Below are 25224 nucleotides of genomic sequence, written 5' to 3'. Positions count from 1 at the left end.
CTTACATGTACTAGATGCTCAATGAGGGTTTGAATTACTGCACTGGTTCTCAAATATGGTTCTCAAACTAACATGCATCATCTGGGAACGTGTTAGAAATCCAGACTCTTAGGCTTCACCCCAGACCTCTGGAATCAGAAAATCTGGGACAACTCTGGTATGACAAGCCCTCCAGGTGATTCTGATACTGGCCGAAATGTCAGAGCCACCAAGTTAGTAAATGTGAACTTAATATACCTTGTCTTAGAAAGCCACCTCCCCTCCTCCCCTCCCCCAACACACACACACACACACACACACACACACACACACACACAGAGTCTCTCTCTCTCTCTCTCTCTCTCTCTCTCTCTCTCTCTCTCTCTCTCTCTCCATGCTCTACTTATACACTATCTCCAGAGTGCAGGTACATAACTTATCCATCTTTTAATCCTTATTCATCTTTTAACCTTGCCTATCCAAACACGCCTCCACACACCCTCATCTCTAGTTCTTTATGCGTGGTTGGGATGCTCCATATTTGTTGGAATGAACTGAATCATTCAGCCACTGGTGCTGCCTTCCTCGCCTGCCTGGTGGAGATGGGGCCAAGGCACTATCAGGAGAAAATGGAAGCAGAACTTCTTAAGCTGCCCTTGGCTCCACTGGTGTGCTTTCTGGCCCAAGGCCATGCGCACAGTAGGCTCCAGGGGTATTTCTTGATGAGGACCAAGTGCCAAGCCATGTCCTCCCCCGTACATTAAGCAGCCAGACAGACTTGAGGCGCAAGACCTGCTCTGTTCACCGTAGCTGAGGTTAGCACTCTGGGAGGTGGAAGGCTTGCCCCTGAGGACAATGCTGGTTTGGTTTGTGCTAAATTCGTTCCAAAGCAACAGATGGGCAATGATGTCCTTTTGTATTAAAACTCCCCACTGGGACGGTTGGAGGAAGGGCTGTTACTGACACCCTTCTCGGCAGTAATTACTTTTGGCTTTCTGCATAAGTGTCCTCCTCCTCCATTCCCCTGCCTTCCCTCCACTTTTAAATTCCCCCTTCCTCCCTCCCTCCCTCCCTCCTTCCCTCCCTTCCTCTCTCCCTTCCTCCCTCCCTCCCTTCCTCTCTCCCTTCCTCCCTTCCTCCCTTCCTCCCTCCCTCCCTCCCTCTCTCCCTCCCTCTCTCCCTCCCTCCCTCCCTCCCTTCCTTCCTCTCTCCCTTCCTTCCTTTCTTCTTTTTCCACTGCTCTCTTTTTTTTCTTTTTTCAAAACTTGTTCCAGTGTAGAAAAGCCATCTTCTTTCAAATGGCCTAATGGTTGGGATTATAAATGAGTTGGCTCAAAGTATGTCCCCCTTTAAGAGCTGCCACTGAGAGAAAGAATTTAATTCTGATTGTCCAGCTCAATTAAAATTCCACTTACCAATTTCATTTCTTTTTATGGCTGAGTTGAGTTATTTGTAGTGAGGTGGATGGACCTAGAGTCTGTCATACAGAGTGAAGTAAGTCAAAAAGAGAAAAACATATACCCTATGCTAACACATATATATGGAATCTAAGAAAGAAAAAAAACCTCACGAAGTACCTAGGGGTAAGACGAGAATAAAGACACAGACTTACTAGAGCATGGACTTGAGGATATGGGGAGGGGGAAGGGTAAGCTGTGACAAAGTGGGAGAGTGGCATGGACATATATACACTACCAAATGTAAAATAGCTAGTGGGAAGCAGCACATAGCACAGGGAGATCAGCTCAATGGTTTGTGACCACCTAGAAGGGTGGGATAGGGAGGGTGGGAGGGAGGGAGACGCAAGAGGGAAGAGTTATGGGAACATGTGTATATGTATAACTGATTCACTTTGTTATAAAGCAGAAACTAACACACCATTGTAAAGCAATTATACTCCAATAAAGATGTTAAAAAAGAATAATAATAATAAACAATCAAAAAGAATATTAAAAAAAAATTCCACTTACCCCAGCGTAATTTTCAAAGGGCTGTCCCGCCCAGCGAACTGGTTCAGGGTTCACAATTAAGGTGTTCCTTGTGGCCTCCCTGGCTCTGCAGGTATGGGGGATGGGGTAGAGGTGAGAGGGTCCCTCCTTTCTTCAGACAGGGGCCTTGTCTAGCAGCAGGGAGCTTCTGGTCTTCATCCAGCCTGCAGAAAGTGAGAAGTCCTTCTGAGGAGGAGGCACCCCGTGAACTCCTCCTCTGAGACTCCAGCCCTCTTAGGGTTGAACCCCATCTTTGAATTTCAGCTGAGAAAATCACCTATAGGCTACAGTCTAGCATTCTGTTTTATTCTTGTGTAAATCTTTATTCAGCACCCAGATTGTAAGCCCTCAGAGGTGGTCTGCATGTGGCACATAGCGCTTAGCACAACTCACAACCAGGTGTGTGCTGGATTTAGGAGAATCTGTTAGAAAGATGATCATGAAAAGAACATCTCCCATGACTTTACATCACCTCCATACTGGTTTTCTTATCAGCTCATTTTAAAGGGAATTCTGTTCTGTCTTGATGTTATTGAAGGTTTTAAAAATCAGGTTATAGGTGGTCGGTGTAATGCGTTGCCTGCTGAGGCACAGTAGAACTCATTTCTTAACTGAGGGAGTCCATTAGCAGAAAGGCTGCCACGTCTCTTTGGATAAAATATTGGCCAGGATGTGTGCTGTTCTCCAGCAAGTCTGGATCTGTAGGATTCCTTCAGTGTGTTTTGTGTCAGGTATCCCTCTCTTACAAGCAGGGGGAGCCCTGACATCCTGCTGCTGGGCCAGACAGTGTGGAAGCATCTGAGTCTAGGCAAGCTGGTGTTATAAACAAAGCAATTCTTCAGAAATTCCTCGTGGGCCAGACTGCTTGTTTACTCCTCTTTCTTTTTTAAACATTGAGATATTATTCATATTCAGTGGATTTTATATATTCACAAAGTTGTGTGACCATCACCACTATTTAAATCCAGAACATTCTCATCACCCCCAAAGAAACCCTGTACCTATAATCAGTGACTCTCCATTCTCCCCTTCCCCCAGCTCTTAGCAACCACTAATCTACTTTTTGACCCTGTGGATTTGCCCATTCTGGACATTTCATATAAATGGAATCATACAATATGTGGCCTTTGTGTCTGATTTCTTTCACTTAGCATCATGTTTTCAAGGTTCATCCATGTTGTAGAATATACCAGTACTTCATTTCTGTTTTGTGGCTGAATAATCCTTGTCTGTCCTTTTTATTCCTTTTCGTCAGTCTTCATTACATGGACATTCTGCCCGAACCCTGGAAACCACTGGTCATGTACTTCTGGTGCTGTCTTTACCCCAGCTCTGGTAGAGCTAGGAGCTGGTCTCCCTCTACCCTTTCAGTGTTCCAGTTCTCTTGTTGCCTCTGTTCATAATCCTCCCCACCCCCATCCATACCCTTATGTCTTTATTCGTCAAATATATGTGAGTATCTGTTAAATACAGGTGAGGTGAGGAACATGAAGATCCATCAGATAGGGTTCTTTTGCTATAGGAGCTTAGAGTCCATTGGGAAGAGAAGATGTATACAGATGACCAAAATGCAAACAATATGGGACATGCCAAGAAAAGGTAAAGAGTGAGGAGTGTCGTAAGGGTGCCTGACTGCGAGGCTGGCTTGCCTGGAGCCTCCCAGAGAGCCAGGGCCTCAGTGGGGCCATCAAGACTCAGAGACTTGATTTTATTGAGGCACTCACATATCATCAGGTCCACCGGTCTGATCTGTGTTAACTCATAGAGATCTGGATATAAATAAGGTTGTGGAAGGATTATTTATCACCTGCTAGGCTGGCTTGCCTGGAGCCTCCCAGAGAGCCAGGGCCTCAGTGGGGCCATCAAGACTCAGAGACTTGATTTTATTGAGGCACTCACATATCATCAGGTCCACTGGTCTGATCTGTGTTAACTCATAGAGATCTGGACATAAATAAGGTTGTGAAAGGATTATTTATCATGTGGTCTTGGTGGAAAAATGGACTCAAGCCATAAACCAGTAGCTCACAAGGAAGAAAAGCAAACAGCCAGTTGAACACACAATATGCAAAGATATGCAAATAACTTTTTTTTTCACTTATCAAATTGAACAACATGGGAAAAATTGGTATTCAGAAGTCAGGGAAGTGGATGCTCTATGTACCGTTCAGTAAAAACTGACACAATCCATTTGGAGGTTAATTTGGCAAAGACACTTAAATTTTCAATGATCCATTTCTATGAATTTATGCCAAGGAAGCATTCAGTGTTCACAAAGATTTACATAAAATGATATTCTTCATAGCCATACATATAATAGTGATAAAGTATAAACATTAATGCATAGTAAAAAAAGGATTTGTTAAATGATAGCATGATATGTATTAGAATAATCACAGCCATTAAAAACTGCTTTCAACAAATATTTAAAGATATATGAAAAGGCTAGTGGTGTGTTAAGTGTGAAAATGCAGGAATCAAAACTATATATTGCATCATTACAACTTTGAAAATCTGCATTTGTATAATGTGTAAGAAAAAAATTGGTATAAAATTGTCAAAATGTTAAAGCAGTTGGCTCTAGGTAGTGATAGTGAATACTTGTAGAAATTTACTTCTTTATACTTTATTCTGTTTTTCTCCAATTTAAAAAAAAGTCACTTTATTGAAGTTATATATGCAGATGGTTTAAAGAGTCAACAGTTCTAAGATCCTGTTATGGAGAAACAAAAGATCCCTCTCCACTTTCCTACAGAGAAGTTCTTTTCCACTCCCCCAAGGCAACCGCTTTCAGTTCTTAGCTGTTTATGTTGGTAAAAGAAATCCTTTATTGCCTTCACACCATGAATGATGAGGCTTTGGCTGTCTTTTGAATATGTCTTCCACTTCCCACCCACCTATCCCCAGTAGCTATATTGTAATTTCCATTTGATTATTGATCAGTGGTTATATTTTTATCACTGTGTTAGCATAGCTGAGCCATGTAGTGTACTATAACTACTTTTCCCTCTTTGTGCCACTTTTTGTTTCCCTGGAGTTACTAATTATCTTCTTCCCTTCCTTAGTTTTCACCACCTGTCTATTTCATTCTAAACTCACCTTTCCATACATTCCAGCATATCAAGTATTCTGTCAGTTTCTTCTTGGAGACATTCGTCATGAGCCTACTGACCTGCTTCAGTTTGAGCTAGTTGCCTCGAGCCCACTGCACAGCTGTCATCCTAGGATTTTCCTTCATCATTATTGGGATTCCCTTTGGCTCTATGTCTTGTAGATAGATAAAATATTATGCCTATTTTTATTTTTCACGTCTTCATAGTTTATTTCCTCATTTTGGTAGAGTATATATTTTGTTATTTTCCTGAGAAAAGATGCATTGCAGGCAAATTTTTTGATACCTGGTATATTTGAAAATGTTTTTATTTCCTTCATACCTGCTTGATATTTTGAAAATAGATTGGAAATCATTTTTTCTTCAGAACTTTGAAGGCATTGTTCCATCATCTTCCAGCTTCAATTTATGCTGTTAAAAAGTCTGATGCCAATCTGATTCTGGATTCATTTTTAGGAACCTGTTTTTCCTGTCTGGAATTTCACACTCATGGTCTTCAGGGTAGGGTGTAGCTGGCTATTGTGGGCTATTTCATCCTAGGGCCTTGTGTCCTTCAGTTCTGAGAAATTTTCTTGGTTGATTTCTTTGATTTCTTCACTTCCAATTAATCTCTTCTGTTACACTAGAACTTCTAGTATTTAGATATTAGAGGTTTTGGGGTGGTCCTCTAATTGTCTTATATTTGCCTTCTCTGTGTCTTTTTGCTCTATTTTTGGGAGAGTTCCTCAATTTTATCATCTACCCCCTTCTATTTTTTTTTATGTGATTCTATTTTTAATTTTCAAGAACCTTTGCCTGTTCTTTGGATGTTCCTTTTTTTTTTTTTTCTTTATCATCTTCTAAGCTTGGTTTGGCTTGCTTTTGGTTTGAATATCTTCTCTAATTTCTCTGAGGGTATTAATGATAGCTTTATGAAATTTTTGTCTCCCTGCATAATCTCTCATTTTGATCTCTGCCTTCTGTGGCATTTCCTCAGGTGTCTACTCATAGTTACGAGAGTGGCATTGGAGAATGGGAAATTCTGTGTATACATGGGGCTGGGTGACTCTGGCCCTTACTGAAGGTCTGGATTTCTCAGCCTCAGCACTATTGATATTTTGGGTTGGACAGTTTGTTGTGAGTGCTGTCCTATGAACTGTAGGATGTTTAGCAGCATCCCTATTGTCTTCCCTACCCCAATCATGATGATCAAGAATGTCCCAGACATTGCCAAATGTTCCCCTGGGGCAACGTCAGCCTTTGCTCCTTCTGTCCCCATTTGAGAACCACTACTGTAGGGTGATCCATCTGGGTCTTTTCATTGGGGAACCTGGCCCTTCCTCTTGCACTGTTCATATTCCCCAGCAAAGAATCTTCCACTCTACTGCCTGAGTGGTTCCTGCTGGGCTGCCACTGTTCCGGGAGGTGAGGGGAGGAAGCAGGGTAAGGATCTCAATTTTCAGTGTACCCTGGCCTTGTGTGTTAAGTATATTCAACTGGGCCCTGTGTCCTCCCACCCAGGGAACCCTCTCTTCTACCCTTTCGGGGGAATAAGTATCCTCTGCCTTTCATCAGGGCTGGGGAGAGTATTTATCATGATAGAGAACAGATGTGGGGTTTAACTGCTTCATAAGCAGACTGTCAGTCTGCCCTCTTGTTTGTGGCTCCACCTTCAACCCACTTTCAGAACACACTGCTCCAGCTCCCACACCTTTAGGGGGTTCTGTTGTACAGAACCGGGTGCTTCTTAACTTCTCCTCATTGCTGGCCCAGGATCTGGCTCCCAGGGACTGCTAAATCAGTTCCTACTTGGTCTTTGGTTTTCTAGCTTCTAAAATTGTGTGGCTGTTGTCTCCTTCCCTGTTTGCTTTTCCTGTGGCTTTATGCCTTTTTTCTTTTTAAATTACTGTACATGTCAGAGGATTTTGGAAAGATCAAAGATAAATTCATGTGTTTATTAACTGGCTAGTATTTAACTGAATTCTTCTCCAATTTGTTTTAATAGTTATAAAACATAAATATGAAGATCAAAGCTATAGTGATAGATACCTTTTCAGTGCCTGTTATCCAGTGTACCTTTCCTTAGCATAAGGTACCCAGGAAAATGAATTCATTAGAAGCTTTCTTGGGATTCAGGCTTTGGAGCAAAAGGTCTTAGGGGAGATGTGAATTTCATCTGGATCCTGGAACCACATGGTCAACTGCCCCTCCCACACGAGAGCTTGGCTTTCTAGTGTTCAGGATCTGTTTGTCCACCACGTTTAGCGTCTTACCGTTGGGCAAAACTAGATGGACGCAAATATTCTAATTAGGCAATTTCTCCTTTGCTAGACTCTATTTAGAGTCTCTATAGACAATAACTTTTAAGTCAACATTTTTCAGACAGGCCAAAACATACTCTATTAGGTTACAGCTTCCTTTAGTTACATTTTAATCACCTTGATTAGATTTGGGTGTTTTCAAGAATCTCGGTCATCTCTTAGTAATGACCCATATCGCAGATGACTAATGACGATTATGGTTTCATTTTCATGAATTTAATTCTCAACATGTAGCCATATGTCAAATTATTAGGGTGTCCTACTATAGTTCCCCTATATTTATTAACTGCACCTCCAGATACTGACATTGGGAGGCAGGAAGGGGCACTTCCGGCCTTGGGGATGGGGGTGGGGGAGGGTCGGGACTGTTTTCCCAGGTGAGGAGGTGGCATGAGTGTGGGGGTTTGGGGTGGGGACAGGACATGGGTAGAACAGGTATTCCATGCAGCCTTTTCTAGTCCTCAGGTGTAGACATACTCACTCCTGTGAATTCCTGTGGCACTTAGCATATGTCTCTTGTCATTAATCTCGTGCCTACATCAGAGGCCTTCTCTGGACCTGTTTATCCCATTTAATCATAACAACAACCTCTGAGGTAGGTGATATTATCCACCCCTCCCCCTGCCTTTGTTTTAATGGATGAGAAAACAGGCACGCTAAAATTACTAGTATGAGTTACACGCGCAGCCCATGAGAGCAACACTGGACCTCAGACCAGGCCCGCAGGCTCCTGATCTGTAAGTCATTTAATTAGTGACTTCCCCTGCTGCCAGGGTCTTACTAGATTGCTTAACTAAGCTAGTGGCTCTCTGAAGGGAGATGTGTGCTGTTTGATTTTCCAGGAAGCAGCAGACTCCCTAAAGGGGTTGATGTGTGGGCTTGGAAATGACTCAGCTTAGTGGGTTACACCGGGCAGGGCTAAGAGCTGGAACCTCACAGGTTCCCGTGCAGCTTGACCGGGCTCTATGGTCCACACCTGCTATGGTTGAAAACTGCCTCCACCTCCACCCTGACCCGCCCAACTGCTCCAGCCATAGTCTCGCCGGCACTTCACCGTCGGCCCTGGCCTCAGCTGCTGCCCTCCACCCCAGATCGGGGGATGACAGCTGCTGTTCCAACACTACCTCCAAGGGTTTTATGAGGATACACAGAAGAGAATGGACGTTCGAAACCCCTGGAATGACCGGGGTTTTTCTTGCAAAGCTTTGTTGTTTCCTTGTCTGCCCATAGTGTTGCTTCTTTTTGATTTTGTTTCACGGGCTCTCGGTTTGTTTTGGTCAATGTCACATCTTCCTAGCCAGGTTCTCTGTGGTGGGAAGTCCAGCTCCTGGATTGGCTGAGCTTCTGGGAGCACGAGGATGCTCGTACAAACGTGGGTCCAGTGAACCTTTTACAGGCAGCAGCTGAACACTGCCCGTGCTGTGTGCAGCACTGGGCAGAGAGGGCCTGACGGCGAGGGCTGGGTGGCCACATCAAAGTCCACGTGCATCATGATTCTTTTTCAGTTCTCAGGTCTCGTTAACCATTGTTTTAAAAAAATACATTTGGGGTATATTAGTTTAGCTGTCTTCAGTTGTTTTAATAAAATTCCTGACTTCAGTTCTTGCCTGCCATGTAAACATATGCACTTAGTAAGCAGCCACATTTCTCAGTGTGTTTTTCACAAAGTCGCTTTTACGCTTAATCCTCCTTTTCCACCGATTTATTCCTCTGTGCCAAATCTGCCGAAACTGAAGAGCTAAGGAACACTACTGGGCGTGGTGATAAGCTCGCAGCCACCACACAGGCTCCATGCTAGCTCATTTAATCTTCCAACAGTTTAGTCCATTTTATAGATGAAGGAAATGGAAACGGTAAGTAACTTGCCTTAGCCAGTAAAACTATGATTCAAAGAGTCTGTGTCTAAAACCTATGACCTCCTGCTTGCTTAGAACAAAGGGGCCAGGAGGGTCCTAAACTAGTTGATTGGAGAACTGCCTTTCTGCCTCATTTCTGCCCAACTGTCCTGTAACTTTGGACAAGTTGGACGAGTTTCTCTGAGCCTCAGTTTCCTCATCAGTAAAGTGGGAGCTGCCCTATCTCATAGGCTGGTGGTGAGGGTTTGGTGGGATAGATAGTAGGGCTAGTGTGAAAGCAGGAGCAAGGCGCTCTGTGCTGTGAAGCAAAATAAGGCTAGAGTAACGTAATGCGGTGACTCGTTAATAAGCCTGGAAAAGAGCTCTGCTGGGAGCCTCCTGTAGCACAAGAAGGCCAGAGCTGGAGGGGAGAAGATGAAGTGGGTGATGCAGAAGAGGCAGAGTAGGGGTTAGGAGACATGCCCGAAGGAGGGTAAGCTGTGCTCCACAACGTGGAAGTGTGTCACGGTGATGAATGTAGGTCCTGAGAACTGGATGGCTTGGGTATTTCTGCCAGGGACTCCCTGCAGGGAAAGGGTATTTCTGCCACGTGCAAGCACCTCTCTGAATTTCAAAGAAATCTGTGTGTGTGTGTTTCTGCACGCATGTGTGTAGGCCCGTGAGGACTCAACTTTGCATACTTGTGGACCTATGTGTATTTTCCTTAAATTAAGGTGAAATTCACACAACATAAAATTAATAATCTATAAGTGTACAATTCAGTGGCATTTAGTACCTTCACAATGTTGCATAACCTCCACTTCTGTCGAGTTCCAGAACATTTTCATCACCCCAACAGAAATTGTGTGTACTTTCTAAAGGGTCTGTTCTGTAAAAATGTATTTGTGAACCGCATTAGGTCATCCTGATTTTGCCTACCTGCCCAGAAGCCTCCCTCCCTTGTCTGCCTGTCCAAGACCTCAGATTCCAAATGGCTTTGCTAGTCATCGTTAACTCCTCCCTGCAGTGTGGCTGTCTCTGGTGGGCATGGAGGAAACCAGCATTTCAGGCTTAATCAGAGGGTAGTTCCTGAGGCTTCTCTCACCTCTTGACTGCCTGTTCTTTGCGTATTAGAAGTCTGTGTTTAAGGGTGTCTGCCAGTGAGAGACTTCAGTCATTGTAAGCCTCTTCCTCAGCCTCAGAGGCAAAGAAGGTAGGTGTTAGTCCACCGTGGAGGGAAATGGTGTTTCCTCTGCATTTGGCCCATCTGTAACTCCTAGTTCTATGTTGGTGCCCTTGCCACATGGGAAGCCCAGGTGACCTGAATCCACAGTGCCCAAGGGTCCTCTGTAGCTCAAGCATTAAAAGGGTAAGAGGGCTGTTCCCCTGGAAGTGTCAGGCCTGGTATTTATATATGCCTGCCTCCAAATAGCTGGCCCTGGGCAGCATCCACTCCCCTGTGATACAGGGACCACAGCACCGGCCAGTGTAGTGGGGATCCCTGAATAGTTTCCATGAGCTGCAGAGATGGGGCCAGTGAGTAGCAAATCCTTCCATACTGAGTGAGGGGTGGAGGGAGAGAGAGGGAGACAGAGACAGAGAGGAGGAGCAGCAGAGGAGAAGGGGTGAGGAAAGAGCTCCCTTCAGTAATCTAGGGGCTACTTCATGCTGATTCCACTAGTTAGGTCTTGTGCTCACCCAGGAACCAGTATCAGGCAGACCTCAGAGATACTGCAAGTTCAGACCATGCAGTAAAGTGAATATCGCAATAAAGTGAGCATATGAATTTTTTGCTTTCCTAGTGCATGTGAAAGTTATGTTTATACAGTAGTCTATTAAGTGTGCAAAATACGTCTAAAGAAAAAGTGCATACCTTAATTAAAACCTATTGCTTAAAAATGCTAACCATCACCTGAGCCTTCAGTGAGTTCAGAGTAGTAACGTCAAAGATCACTGATCAGGGACTTCCCTGGCGGTCCAGTGGTTAAGACTTCACCTTCCAATGCAGCGGGTGTGGGTTCAATCCCTGGTGGGGGAGCTAGGATCCCACATGCCTCACAGCCAAAAAACCGAAACAGGAAACAGAAACAGTACTGTAACAAATTCAATAAAGACTTTAAAAATGGTCCACATCAAAAAAAAAAAAAATCTTAAAAAAAAAAGATCACTGATCATAGATCACCATAACAAACATAATAATGATTTTTTAAAAAGGCCTGAAATATTGCGAGAACTACCAAAGTGTGACACATAGACATGAGGTGAGCAAATGCTGTTGGAAAAATGGCACCGATAGACTTGCTCACTGCAGGGTTGCGACATACCTTCAATTTGTAAAAAATGCAGTATCTGCAAAGTGCAATAAACTGAAGCACAATAAAATGAGGTATGTCTGTGCTTTGGCCAGGGGGCAGAGAATGAGCCCCTTGGATAGTCCAGGGACCACTGCATTCTGATTGGACTACTTGGATCATGTGCCCACCTAGGAACCAGTGACTTTGGCCAGGGGGTAGGGAATGAAACTCCATGATTGGCTTAAATCCAACGAGGAATTCTTTAAGCTAAATATGGGGTCAGGGTTCCCAGGGGTATGTGTCTGGATAGAGGAGTGGTGGGTCTTGAACTAAATCAGTTTTGGAAAGAAAGAACAAGTAGGAGAAGGATGCCGGGTAGACAGTCAGTGAGTGATCTTCTCCATCCTAGGTAAAACAAGTGTGAAGACAATGGAAAAAAAAGGTGGTGAAAAACAGTAGCAGGAACTAAAATGCTGGAAGAATTGCTCAGTCTGAGGCTCTGCTCCTTGGAGCTCACCTTATTATTCAGGAAGGTGGGTTGGACAGAGAAAGGGCCCTGATCTTAGGAGGCAGTTGGAATCTTGGCTGAAAGTGGTAACTGCAACCTGAGAAATTCACCTGTTAGTGGAGGATTCAGACGCTTTATCCACCATCTCCAGCTTTGCAGCTGATAAAGGAGGTGCAGGCCACCGTGATCTGGCTGCAGTTTGCCCTTCTGACTTCATCTCCCACATGCTACCCTCATTCATTCAGCAAGAATTTAATAAGCAGCTACTATAAACCAGACTTTGAAGAGTAGTCCTCTGCCCTCACGGAGTCCTGTGGAGGATACAGATAAGAAAAGAGGCAGTTGTATCACAGTGTAAGAAATGGGACAACAGGAGAAGGTGTTACAGAGGGACCTTGATCTGAATTGGGGGTTTGGAGAAGGTTTGTTGGACCAAGAGATTTTTAGACCAAAGCTTGAAAGATGAGTAGGAGCTGCCCAGGTGAGGAGTGTGGAGAGGGAAGAACAGACTGGCTGGGCAAGTGGTTGACTTTGTGTTTGGGGTTGATACTGAGGACTCCCAGGGTTATGGTTTGATCCTGATGGAGTGGTGATGTCTTTTCATGAGATGGTGAACTCAACAGGACTTGCAGATTTGAGGGGGAAGAAATGACTTTAGTTTAGAAATGTCGAATTTGAGATACTTCTGGTTCAGCCAAAATGAGGCATCTAGAGCTGGGTCTGGAACTCAGAGGCAGAGAGCTCCTCCAGATACTCGTTTCCCACTGTCTACTCAACATCTCGAGCTTAACATGCCCAAAATTGGCCTCTTGAGTTTTCTCCCTAATGTGCTTCTCCACCTTCAGTCTTCCTCAATCCCTGTAAAAGACATTATCCATCCAGCTGCACAAGCTGAACCCTGGATTATTCCAGAAGGGTCCCTGGAGGCATCTGTCAGGGCTTTTCTGCCTTGGGCCTTTTGCCCCTAGTGTCCTATATCTGGCTTCTCAAAGCATCCCTCACATCTCAGGTTAGATGTCGCTCCTTCTGAGAGGTCTTTCCAGACTGAAGCTGGTCGTCCTGGTTATTCTCTCTCTCCTGGCTGTTTTCCTTCACAGCACCTATCCCAGTTCGCATTTATAATCATTTTTCTCCCAATTTGTTAAATACCTGACTCAGTGCCTCTAGTATATTAGATCCATCCCCCCTTTGATAACAATTTTTATAACATGTTTCTCCTAAACTTATCTTCAAATGAAGTCTATAGCTAACATAACCTTTCTGTATATATAATTTTAAATCAGTATAATATCCTGGCAGTAATAGGAAGGAAAAATAAAAGGAAAGTAATTCATAATAAAAATATTTGTTTCAGTGTTAAATTCCTAAGTTCCCAGGGCTGAGTACTCAGAAATCATAATGAAGTTGTCAGGTGAACAACCATGAACGCAGTAGCTCTAAAAGTTGACTAACGGGTTTGTGTTTTAGTGACAGTTAGGGTACTAAGAGCAATCTTGCCAGTGGTGTGCAATTTTCTGCAGTGGTAAGCAACTCCTGTAATGTTTGAACAACATCAAGTAAGTCTACCTTCCTACTAATATGCAACAGAGATAGATCCTAGATTCAGGTCATTATTAAAGGGTTTTTCATAGTCATCCGGTGCCTAGAGGTACATTCATCTATCGTGCAGGACCCAGGACTGTTTTTCACTACACAGGTCAGGTAGCACCCTGGCTCCCACCCCTAAATGCTGGTAGAGTTCCCCCATTCGTGTTGACAATCAAAAATACCTCCCGTATTTCCGTGGTGTCCCCTGGACCTAGAGTAGTTCTGCCCTAGTGGGGAGGCACTTGCCTCTCCTCTGTTGTACCGTGAATTCCACGGGGGCAGGGTCCACGTCTGCTTCTCACTGGAGTACACAGTGTTCAGCACCCAGTGGGCATATATTTGTAGAAATAAAAGAATGCATGACTATTCCATCAACATGAAATTTGTACCAAAAAAAGTTAGGAAAGGAGTACACTGCACAGAAGTGTGACCTGACATTGACCTTCCTTCTGCATGCCTTAGGCCAGCTGACCTCTGTTTTAGTGAAAGAGACTTGCAATTATAGCTCCAGACAATGTAGAATTGCAGCTCTTAAATCCTTTACAATGAAGGAAGTCATCTCACCATGCACAAAAGAAATTGCACTGGCTCTGAAGTTGTGGTTTGTCTTTTTTTGGAAAGTCAGGCTTGTCTGTTGAAGAGCTCAAAACACTTGACCAGCTCTCTCATTTATCTTAACATGTGTATGCTATATTTATTCTCCCCTCACAGATGGGGAAATGAAGCTTGCCGAAGGGCCATATTTAGTTGAGTCTTGATCCTCTGCCTTGGGGGGTCAGCTTAGATAAAACAGTATCCTAAAACTCAATTTTTATGCAGTAGTTTAAACCTCCACCCACATTAAATCTGTTACTAGGGCTGCTCACAAGGGTAAAAAGTGTTAGTTTGAGCGTTTTTAACCATGTGACGTGGCAATCTAGTTCAGTCCTCTCCTTTTAGAGATGAGGAAGTACAGGTTCACGAGACGCGGTTAGATAATGGCAGAACCAGTTCTCCAGCTGGTCGTCTTTCTGCTACCGCACAGTGAAACTTTTCTCTCTCTCTTTTTTTTTCTCCAGCTAACCTAAACAGGAGTTATAATAAGTCAGGCAGACAAAAGGAAGATAATAATGGAAAAGAAGCCAAAGATCTGGTCCACTAGCTGCTAAATAATTAATAAATTAACTGGGAGACGGACTTATTCTAATCAAAATATATGAAGATGACAGTTGCTTAAAGTTAGAAGCTGAACCTTCAGTTTCAAGAATTCTTTTACCAAGAGCTAATCAGGCTCATGATAAGTAAATGCCATCTCACAACTGAACAGAGATTTTTAAGAAAGGAAAGGAAGGAAGGAAGGAAAGAAAAAAGGAGGGAAAAAAATAAAATGTTTTTAAAGTTTTTGAAAAACAATGACCTCTTAGGAATTTCTAGCACTTAAAAAAAAATTTCCTCCCCAAATTCTCATTAGTCCACCTGTAGCAGGAGAGTGGTAGGTAAATTCAATAAACTCATCATCGACGCATTTTGAACCAAACTTACCAAAATATTCCACAATAGAACTCAACCCAGCTTCCTTGAAAAAGTTATTTTTAAGGGGGTGAAAGGTGATATTTCACAAAGTTAAATACAAAATGAACTTGAAAGTGACGAAAGGACAACACAAAAAAAATGAGGTTTCATAGACGACTGTTACCAAGAATTATTGAAGAAATGTTGATAATTTATAAGATTTCTGACAAAACACTTCATCTTCAGAAGCTAGCTTCAGTCCATGTGTCCTCTTGGCTTCAGTATAGCACCTTTTAGGGGTCAGAGTGATTCAAGAGCCATGCCTGGTACCTATTTTAGGCTTCTCACCAGAAACAGATGTTTCAGATGGAGATTACTACTTCATTTACCACAAGCCACCAGTTGTCAGGGACATTCTTACTTAGTTGCCTTACATTTTACATATCTCAAAGTAGTCAGAAGCTGTTTTAGACTTTAGAAGTCTGGGGCTTGTCTGTTAAAGAATTATTCAATTGTGGTCCCACTTTTTCTAGGTTATTACAGAGGAAAAATTCTTACAGGTTTTGATAATGACTGTTTTCTGAATCAAAGTAACGTCCTGGATTATTCGGAGGCATAATATATTCTTATAGCACGTATCGTCTTCAAAGCACTTGTCGTTGATAATCTCCCATTTTACAGACTGATAAAGGCTCTAAGAAGTAAGTGACTTGACCAAGGCCACATGCTAGTAGGGCATATATGTTCCAATCCTCCCCGTTCTGTAAGGCCCAACCCAAATGCCACCTCTTCTAAAAGTCTTTTTTTAGAGTCCCCTAATTACTACCCTTGGTTTTTACCACATTCTGACTTGTGATACCATGTCTGCATACACTTGTCTCCCTTGCTGCGAACTCCCTAAGAGCAGAAACCTTTATAAATGTTTTTGTCTCTTCCAACTCATCAATTCTTCCTCCTCAGTGCCAACTTTAAGCATGTTCTCTCATCAGCACCGCAGTTTCTTCTTCTGTTCTAGGCTGTGGCTTTGAGGTCTACAGAGTTCTAGTGAGGTGCACGGGCACACCATGGGTACTATTGCTCATTCGTGTTCGTTGCCATATTTTTAACATACAGGTAGCTTATGAGAGCTTTGCAAATGTTTAAATTGTTTTACAAGTCAGGAAGGATCTAAATCTTGGCCTTCCTTCATTTCCCTGATGGTTGCACATCCTGGGCACATAGTAGTGATACCAACCAGGGTTCTTGGCCTTCCCCAATCTATAGACATTGACTAGAGGCCAGACAAGAGATTCAGGCAAGGCTTTATTGGGGTCCCTGCAAGCAGCGGGGAGCGAGGAGGGAGAACAAACAACAGGTTTCCTTGCTTGCTCACTTGCTGAGCAGGGGCGAGCTTGTTCCTTACATGGGGTGAGGGTAGGGGTGTGTCCAGGGGTTGGGCTGGAGGGGCGGCTTAGGTGGTGGTGTGTGCAGGGGGCATGCACAGTACCCTGCTTTTCCTCCGGACACCCTGTTTTTGCTCCAGGCTCTTCAAAAATGGCAGTTGGGTTTTTTGGTCTCTTTGAATTGATCTCTTTTGGGTCCAGAATTTGCCCCAACTGCGCATGCACACAGTTATTTTTAGTCTCATATAGTTTCTTTGTATCTTGTTGCTCCAGGAGAGGTTTATTCAGGCGCAAGCATTGCACCACTGTAGCAAAGGTTCCCAGGTCCCAACCTGTCTCAGTAGGTGCTTATTAGTGTTTCTTTGATTAGCATTTATATATTCACCTTCTCCAATTTACACTCTCCCATTGTTGTATCTGTCTTTTTCTGTGTACATGTCTTGAATTCCCAAGTAAACTATAAGCTCCAAAGGGGACGATTATTTCTTTTATTTCTGTGTACGTGTCCTTAGAACATCTTCCATGCAGTATGATCTCAAAACATCTTTGCTAATTGATTTTGAGTGACCAGTTGTGTGATAGAATACCAGAAAAAAGCATGGCAAAGCCTATACCACCCAACGTGAGTGATTTTGCTTAAAGTACATATTTTGGATAAGTTTTTTAAATAGGTGTACACATTCTAAAAACATTTATTTTATTGTTTTTAAACATTTTTATTGGAGTATAATTGTTTTACAGTGGTGTGTTAGTTTCTGCTTTACAACAAAGTGAATCAGTTATACATATACATATATCCCCATATCTCTTCCCTCTTGCATCTCCCTCCCTCCCACCCTCCCTATCCCACCCTTCTAGCTGGTCACAAAGCACTGAGCTGATCTCCCTGTGCTATGCGGCTGCTTCCCGCTAGCTATCTATTTTACATTTGGTAGTATATATATGTCCATATATACACTACCACTCTCTCACTTTGTCCCAGCTTACCCTTCCCCCTCCCCGTGTCCTCAAGTCCATTCTCTAGTAGGTCTGCGTCTCTGCGTCTGTATTCCGGTCTTGCCCTTAGGTTCTTCACGACCATTTTTTAGATTCCATATGTATGTGTTAGCATACAGTATTTGTTTTTTTCTTTCTGACTTACTTCACTCTGTATGACAGACTCTAGGTCCATCCACCTCAATACAAATAACTCAGTTTCATTTCTTTTTATGGCTGAGTAATATTCCATTGTATATATGTGCCACATCTTTATCCCTTCATCTGTCTATGGACACTTAGGCTGCCTCCATGTCCTAGCTATTGTACATAGAGCTACAATGAACATTGTGGTACAAAAACATGTATTTTAAACAGAAGTCACTAAAGTGGGAGGGAGCAGCCAGGTCCATGCCAAGGGAACAGAGGTGGTACAGAAAGGGGCACACTTCTGGGCTGCTGACTGAGCTGGGCATAAAAAGGGGTCTCCTGACTGATGGCCATTTGCTACAGTTCTCTGTTGCATCCGAAGGTGTTTTATTTCCTCTCAGAGCACATTTCGTTGGTCTCTTATCGTCTGTGGACTCTTGTCAGATTGTCAGCATGTGATATTGTTGAAGGGCGAAGCTTGTCATCCTCACAGATCAGGCACTCTTGATGAGAACGGAGAGCCTAATCACTAAGCTACCAGAATACACCGTAAAAGAAATGGATCCCACTGGTACTTAGCCAATTGCTAAGAAGCTAAAGATTTTACTAAGCAGTTCAACAATGCTGTTGAGCAAATTCACCATTGTTTTTTATGGTTTTGATGTAAGACAGTTGTCTTCAATACACTGAGAACATTTCAGTTACCAGGCTGAAATGTTTAAATATCTACCTTTAAAAAAAAGTTTTTGGACTAAAATGTAATTGATTTCTTAATTAGGAGGACACTAGAGAATTGGCTTTGAGGAATTCTTTTAAAAGGAAGGGTGGTTCCTCATTTAACTTTCTTTGTGTTGTCAAATTTTAAATATATAGCTGGGGAGGAAAGAATCACATGCCTCAATTTATTTATCCCCAAATCTAAAATTTCACCTTAAGGTCACTCAAGATATTACACAGTAGATATAAACAGTTGTATATGATGCAGGGTACAGTATGCACAGGGGATCATTTATTTTTTTAATTTGCTATCTATTATTAGACTTCTAATTACTCAGGCTGGATGGAAGCAGGAAGGTCTCATTCTGATAATCACTGCCAGTTATTTAGCTGGAGATTACAGGCAGGAGTTCATTTTAGATGGTTCAGACTTAAGAAGTGACATTTCTTTCCAAGGAGTTCTAAACACACTTGTCTTTTTTTTTTTTTTAACCCCAATTCTTCACATTTTAACTATTCCAACAAAAATCTACGGTTTAACAAATCTAGAAACGATTAGTCTAGTTCCCTTTCTTTGTGCCCACATGTCTCTTGAGGAAAATCAGTTATGCACTGTGGTTATGAAAGGAATCTGTACGATAGACTTATGTTCTATAGAATGTTTGGATGCATGTTTGAATATTAAGCATTTCTAGAGAACTTTGCATTCACTTGCTTTTTTTTTTCTTGTAATACCCTCCCAGACAAAGAGTGCACTCTCTTTTTCCCTGATGGATAAAATTTTCATTAAAAAAATCTAATTTGATTTTCTTAAAAAATGTGTAATTCTTTTTTTTATTACATTTTAAATAGTCTTAAGGCTCTCGAATCCCCCAAATGACTAATTAGTACAGTAATAATATATCATTCTCTTTTATTAATCTGAAAATTATACTGTCCTCAAGAGACCTCAGTTTGATTTGTGTGTTTTGATGCCAGAGCAGGAAATTTTATTTCTCACTAAAGGAGTTTCTTCCCTGTGGTTGGAGAGAGAACGATGCAGAGCCAGGGCTGATGTGCCACTGACGGGACCCTGCGTGGATTGGCAGAGAAAAGGAGAACCAGTTTCCCATGGGATGAAGAATTTACGTTAAAGAGTTGAAAGAGTTCTTTTATGTGCTTGGCACTCTGCTGAGTGCTTTAGTTGCAATATCTCATTTATTCCTCATAATCCCATGAGATAGTATCCTCATTTCTAATTCTGTGAAAACTGGATCTCGAAATATGGATGAGGAGAGATTTGTAGCAAGAGCCCCCCATTCCCTGACCGTGCCGTGTGCAAGTTTGCTCAGGAACAAACTGCTAGGTAGTTGCCAGGTAGAATGCTAAGATCAAATACTATCCCTTTAATTCTTCTTCTCGACATGCAGTTTGAAATAGGCAGTAGAGTACAAGAAGTATACTCAATTCACCAAATTGTACTATTTAACACTCAAACTGATTTTTAAAACATGGTATACTTTTGATAATAGTCCTCTTCTAACTGACTGGGGTACCAGCATGTTTCATACCCATTTTGCGTGATCTCTTCATTAATCATTTCTTAACACCAGAGCACTGCTTTATTCAAAACCAATTAGAGGCCTCCACTTTTAAAAACAAATGCTAAAGAAGATTGGGGATGGCATTTCCCGTCTTGTCCTGAGCCAACACTTGAGAAATCTTTCAATGCCCTTGGCTCCAAACTGCAGATGGGCCCTTCAAAAGCATCACAGAAAAACAGGAGGGTTAACTCCAAAGTCAAGAGTTTGGGATAATGATATGAGTTTGAGTGTAACATTGTAGTAAGAAAAATGTCAGAAGATGACATGAAAGGAAAATTGTCCCATGAGAGAAATACTACCTGAATCTCTGAGTGGAAGATGTTTTTAATATGCCTTTAATTCCACATTCATGCAGTTCTAGTAGTGAAGCAGGTCATTTAAGAGGGGTGGTGGCTTAGGCCAAAAATAAAGTTTCCTTGAAACCAGATGAGAGGCTAGCCCTGACAAAAATGGAATCCTGACTGTTCACTCACAAAAATGTAAGCAAGTAGAATTTTGTGTCATAGGAAATAATCTAAATGAAACAGGATCTTCACTGTCTTTTGTGATGGAGAGATGCTAAAACAGCCATCGATAGTACAGCCCTTCTATAAAATGTGAAGCAGCAGTTTAAATATGGAAGTCATATTTTATAAAAACCTAGAAGGGAAAAGAATCTGAAAAAGAATAGATATTGTGTGTGTGTGCATATATATATATGCACACACACATACATATATATATATATAACTGAATCACTTTGCTGTACACCTGAAACTAACACAACATTGTAAATCAACTATACTTCAATAAAAAATAAAATAATATAGCAGTCTAATGTATTCAGGTCTGGAACCATGTCCAAGACATACTGAAAGGTGCAGAAAAACGTGGGTTGCACGGTTTTCATCTGTGTACAGATGTTTAAATATGTACAGTTGTAAGCATATACACGCACAGAAAATAACTGGAAAGATACATATGAAAAATCTACATTTCGGGAAAGGAATGGAAATTGGAGAGGAAGGGGGATTTTGTGGATTTACTCAGTATGTTTCTATCTTTAAATTTTCACACAAACATGCATATGCACACACACACACACAAAATTAAGAAAACTGTATAAACAGGGAAAGCAAAGATTTAAGGTCTCAGTGAAGATGGATAGTGGTTAAGGCATAGGTTCTGAAGTGAAACTGCCAGGGTTTGAATCCCATCTCCTTTACTTGCTATATACTTCCTTACACAAGTTATTTAATTTCTGTTGCCTCAGTTTACTCAAATGCAACATAGAGATAATGTTTTTTATGTCATGTAGTTGTTACAAGGATTAAATAATACATGAGCATACGGATCATATGTTTAATAACATAGTGAACATTCAGCATATAATATTATAAATGACTATACTTAAACATCTAGCTACAATCAATTCTGTGTGCAAACTTTTCAGTTAAAAATGCTTCCAGTGACAACTCTCATCATCACAATGTGTCTTCTCAGAGTTTCATTGTAGATGTTAATGATATTGTCATATTTTACCCCAGTGGTGTTCAGAGCTTCCAAAGGAAGAATAGCAAAGACAAATGGAATTATGTTGTTTTTTGTAGTATGTCATACATTCCATTTGTGGAATAGTCCTGACTTTGCTTCTTTGACCATCTAATCTAATGTACATATTTGTTAGTAAACTCTAGAAATGCAAATAATGAGGTTTTTCTTTCTCCCTTAGGAAGACTATGATCGTCTGAGGCCTTTATCTTATCCAATGACTGATGTCTTCCTTATATGCTTCTCTGTGGTAAATCCAGCCTCATTTCAAAATGTGAAAGAGGAGTGGGTACCAGAACTTAAGGAATACGCACCAAATGTACCCTTTTTATTAATAGGAACTCAGGTATGTATGCTTTGATTTTATCCATTTGAGAATAACCTCTGTGAAGGGGCTTCCCTGGTGGCGCAGTGGTTGAGAGTCCACCTGCCGATGCAGGTAGACGCGGGTTCGTGCCCCGGTCCGGGAAGATCCCACATGTCGCGGAGCGGCTAGGCCCGTGGGCCATGGCCTCTGAGAATGCGCATCCAGAGCCTGTGCTCCGCCACGGGAGAGGCCACAACAGTGAGAGGCCCGCGTACCGCAAAAAAAAAAAAAAAAAAAAAGAAAGAATAATCTCTGTGGCCTGCCTTGTGTTGTTGCTCTCAGACAAATGGCCCTAAGGTTTAGCAAATGAGATATATATGTTTAATCTCAGTTGTTAGTTATAATAAATTCTGTCACTTTTTTGGAAAAAGTAGTGTCAAAGAAAGCAATTACTATATTAGTTGGTTTTAAAGATTAGGTTCTTTTGTAATCTTTTTTTGATACGTGGGGTTAAATGGGACTACATGTTTTATCTTTAAAGGCTGATAATATTATGGGACATTATTAACCTTTCTTAACTAGATTGATCTCCGAGATGACCCCAAAACTTTAGCAAGACTGAATGATATGAAGGAAAAACCTATATGTGTGGAGCAAGGACAGAAACTAGCAAAAGAGGTAATGCAACCTTTACAGAATTTAAAAATAAATGTAAATGAAGCTAAGGTAATAATAGAAGCTAATATTTATTGTGCTTTACTGTATGCCAGGCACTGTGCTGAGTGTTTTACATGCATTAGATCATTTAATCCTTGCCTGGACTCAGTGAGGTTGGTCTACTAGTGCCTCTGTTTTATGGAGGAGAAAACAGAGGCATAGCCTTGCCAGGTAACTTGTAAGGTCCGGCAGGTAGTAAATGGCAGAGCTGAGCTTCAGTAAAGGCCCCACTCCGGCCTTTACACCTGTGCTACACTGCCAACAATATTTTCCTAGTAAGTCATGTGTACAAAGAGGCGTCACAAATAGGGGCTGCTTAATCAGGCCCTGTCTTCAGTGAAGACTCATGGGGTAGGCAATGGAGTGGAATAGGAGACAATTTAAGTCTGCAGTTAAAAACAAAAAATTATGGCTAGGTTGGAGAAGAAATGTGTTGTTGAATTCTCTTTCACAAGATAATTTTTATGAAGGGTGGAAAATATTATCATTTTAAAAATGTAACTGTGACACACAAAATACCTTTTAACTTATATTATTCCTCTCCCCAAAGCAAGGCTTACTTTTTTCTCCATTTGCCCCTAACATGATTGGATTCTATTTTTTAGATGTTATGACTTTAATAGGACTTTTGTGGAAATGGAATATAGTAAGATGTTTTTAAAAATACCATCAGGAGGCAGAAGAAAGCAAGAAAACTTTTTGGAGAACAGTTTTTCCTAAAGCAAAAGATAAATAGCTTTACTAACAAGTTACTAACAAGGAATTTCACATATTAAATTCTGTCATCTTAGGAGAGAAGGAATTTCTAAATTTCATAAAGGTAAAAGTCATAAATGAAAACATTGATGATTTAACTATGTAAAAATTTAATATGACATCAAATGCCAGAAATAAAATTAAAAGTCATATAACAAACTTGACATTTATGACAGAAAAATGGGTTAATATCCTTAGTGGACATGAACCCCTTGCATATGGATTAATCACAAAAAGACATATGCATACCCCAATAGGAAAAGGGACTCAGAACATCAATGGGAGATTCTCCAAAAAATGCAGATTGCCATTGAAGATAAAAAGTATGTTCATATTCCTTAGCAGTCAAATGTAAGTTCAATTTCCATCTATAAAATTGGCACACAAGAGAAGAGACATTAATTAGAATACTCACTGTTCCAGGTGTAAGCAAATGGGTACTCTTTTGTTCTGTTGGTCTTTGAGTAAAAGCCTCGACAACATGCAAAAGCCTTAAAGTCATGTACACTTTTGATCAAGCAATTTCATAGGGAGGAGTTTATCCTAAGAATATTATACGGGGTGTGCTTTAAGAGATAGCCATAAAGTTCCTGCATTGTTTATAATGGCCAAAAAAACCCCTGCATCTATTAAAAATTTATACTAATTTTCTTACTGAGATATTCATGTTTATTATGTAGTTTAAGGGAAAAAAAATTGGTTGCAAACCACCATTTCTAGACCTGTCAGCAGCATTTGGCACAGTTGGTCCCTTCTTGAAACACATTCACTTGGCTTCCTTGAACGCCCTCTCTTGGGCTTTCTCCCCGCTCGTTGGCCTCTCCTCCATCTCCTCATCTCCCCATCTCTAAATGTTGAGGGTCCAGGGATCAGCACTCAGCTTCTTGGATGTCTTTCCTTCTATATCCACACTCAGTCTTTAAGCCTGGTAAGCTTCTATCCGTCTTGTGGTTTTAATAGTCTGCTACTGAGATTCCCAAATTTCTATCTGCAGCCTGGACCTCTTCCCTAAACTCTAGACTTGGTTATCTAACTGGTCATGCAACAAGTCCATCCGGGTGGTAAGCATCTCAAAACTAACATGTCCAAAACAGAATCCCCAATTTTATCCTCTAGGCTTACTCTTCTTAGTTACTTGGGTCAAAAACCTTGAAGTCACACTTGACCTCGCTCTTTTCTCTCATACCATTAAGTGAACCCTCCAGCAAAATATATTTTTCTACGTTCAGAATATACCCAGAATCCAAACGCTCCTCACTGTCCCTTCCTCTGGCAGCCTGGTTCAGGCCCCCTCCCTCTCTGGCCTGTATTACTGGAACAGCTTCTCACTCACCTTTCTTCTTCTTCTGTCTGTGTCTGTTAACCTGTTCTCAACACAGCAGCCAGAGTGAGACTTCAAAAATAGAAGCTCCATCAGCTCCCTGCACTGTTCAGAATCTTCCAGTGGCTTTATTATCTTCCGAATAAATAAAGGCCCAAGTCCTCACCCTGGCGTACAGGCCCCGCTACCTCTCTGCCTCACCCATTGTGCTCCAGGCACTCGGCCTCTGTGCGGTTTCCCCAATCTTCTGCCTCAGAGCCTTTGTCCTTTCACTGCCCCCTCTGCCTAGGATAGTCTTCCTGATGTAGACATTGTTCATTCTTTCACTCAAATATCACTCTCTCAATGAGGCCTTGCCTGACCTCTCCCCACTCCCTATCTCCTTCCCCATTTTCCTCCAGACCACATATTCTACCTCTATATTTATTAGTCCGTGGTCTCCTCCCTCTAAAATATAAGCTTCATGAGAATAGCTTAGGGACTTAATTTTGTTCCTTGCTATATTCTCACATTTGGCAAATGAGAGTGCTCCCTAAGTTTTCAATGAACGAACGAATGGATGGATGGATGGATGGATGGATGGATGGGTCCCCTCTCACAGTAGAAGCCAAAGTCCTTACTCGAGGTCGCTACCTTGAGGCTGCCTCACTGACTGCCTCTCTTGCCATTACCCCTGCTCACCCTCTCTCCTG

At 41.8% G+C, this 25224-nt stretch overlaps 1 protein-coding gene across 1 annotated transcript in view; it reads left to right on the top strand.

Annotated features, from left to right (window-relative positions):
* Positions 1-25224, top strand: part of RHOQ (ras homolog family member Q) — a 37813-nt gene that overhangs the window by 11037 nt on the left and 1552 nt on the right. Inside the window, exons 3-4 of the mRNA XM_059078345.2 lie at positions 21613-21777; positions 22321-22416. Coding sequence (XP_058934328.1) covers positions 21613-21777; positions 22321-22416 — 261 coding nt within the window. The remainder of the gene's footprint in view (positions 1-21612; positions 21778-22320; positions 22417-25224) is intronic.

Source organism: Kogia breviceps, chromosome 11, assembly GCF_026419965.1.
Source record: "Kogia breviceps isolate mKogBre1 chromosome 11, mKogBre1 haplotype 1, whole genome shotgun sequence".
Taxonomy (NCBI): Eukaryota; Metazoa; Chordata; class Mammalia; order Artiodactyla; family Physeteridae; genus Kogia; species Kogia breviceps.
This window is presented reverse-complemented; position numbering and strand designations above follow the sequence as displayed.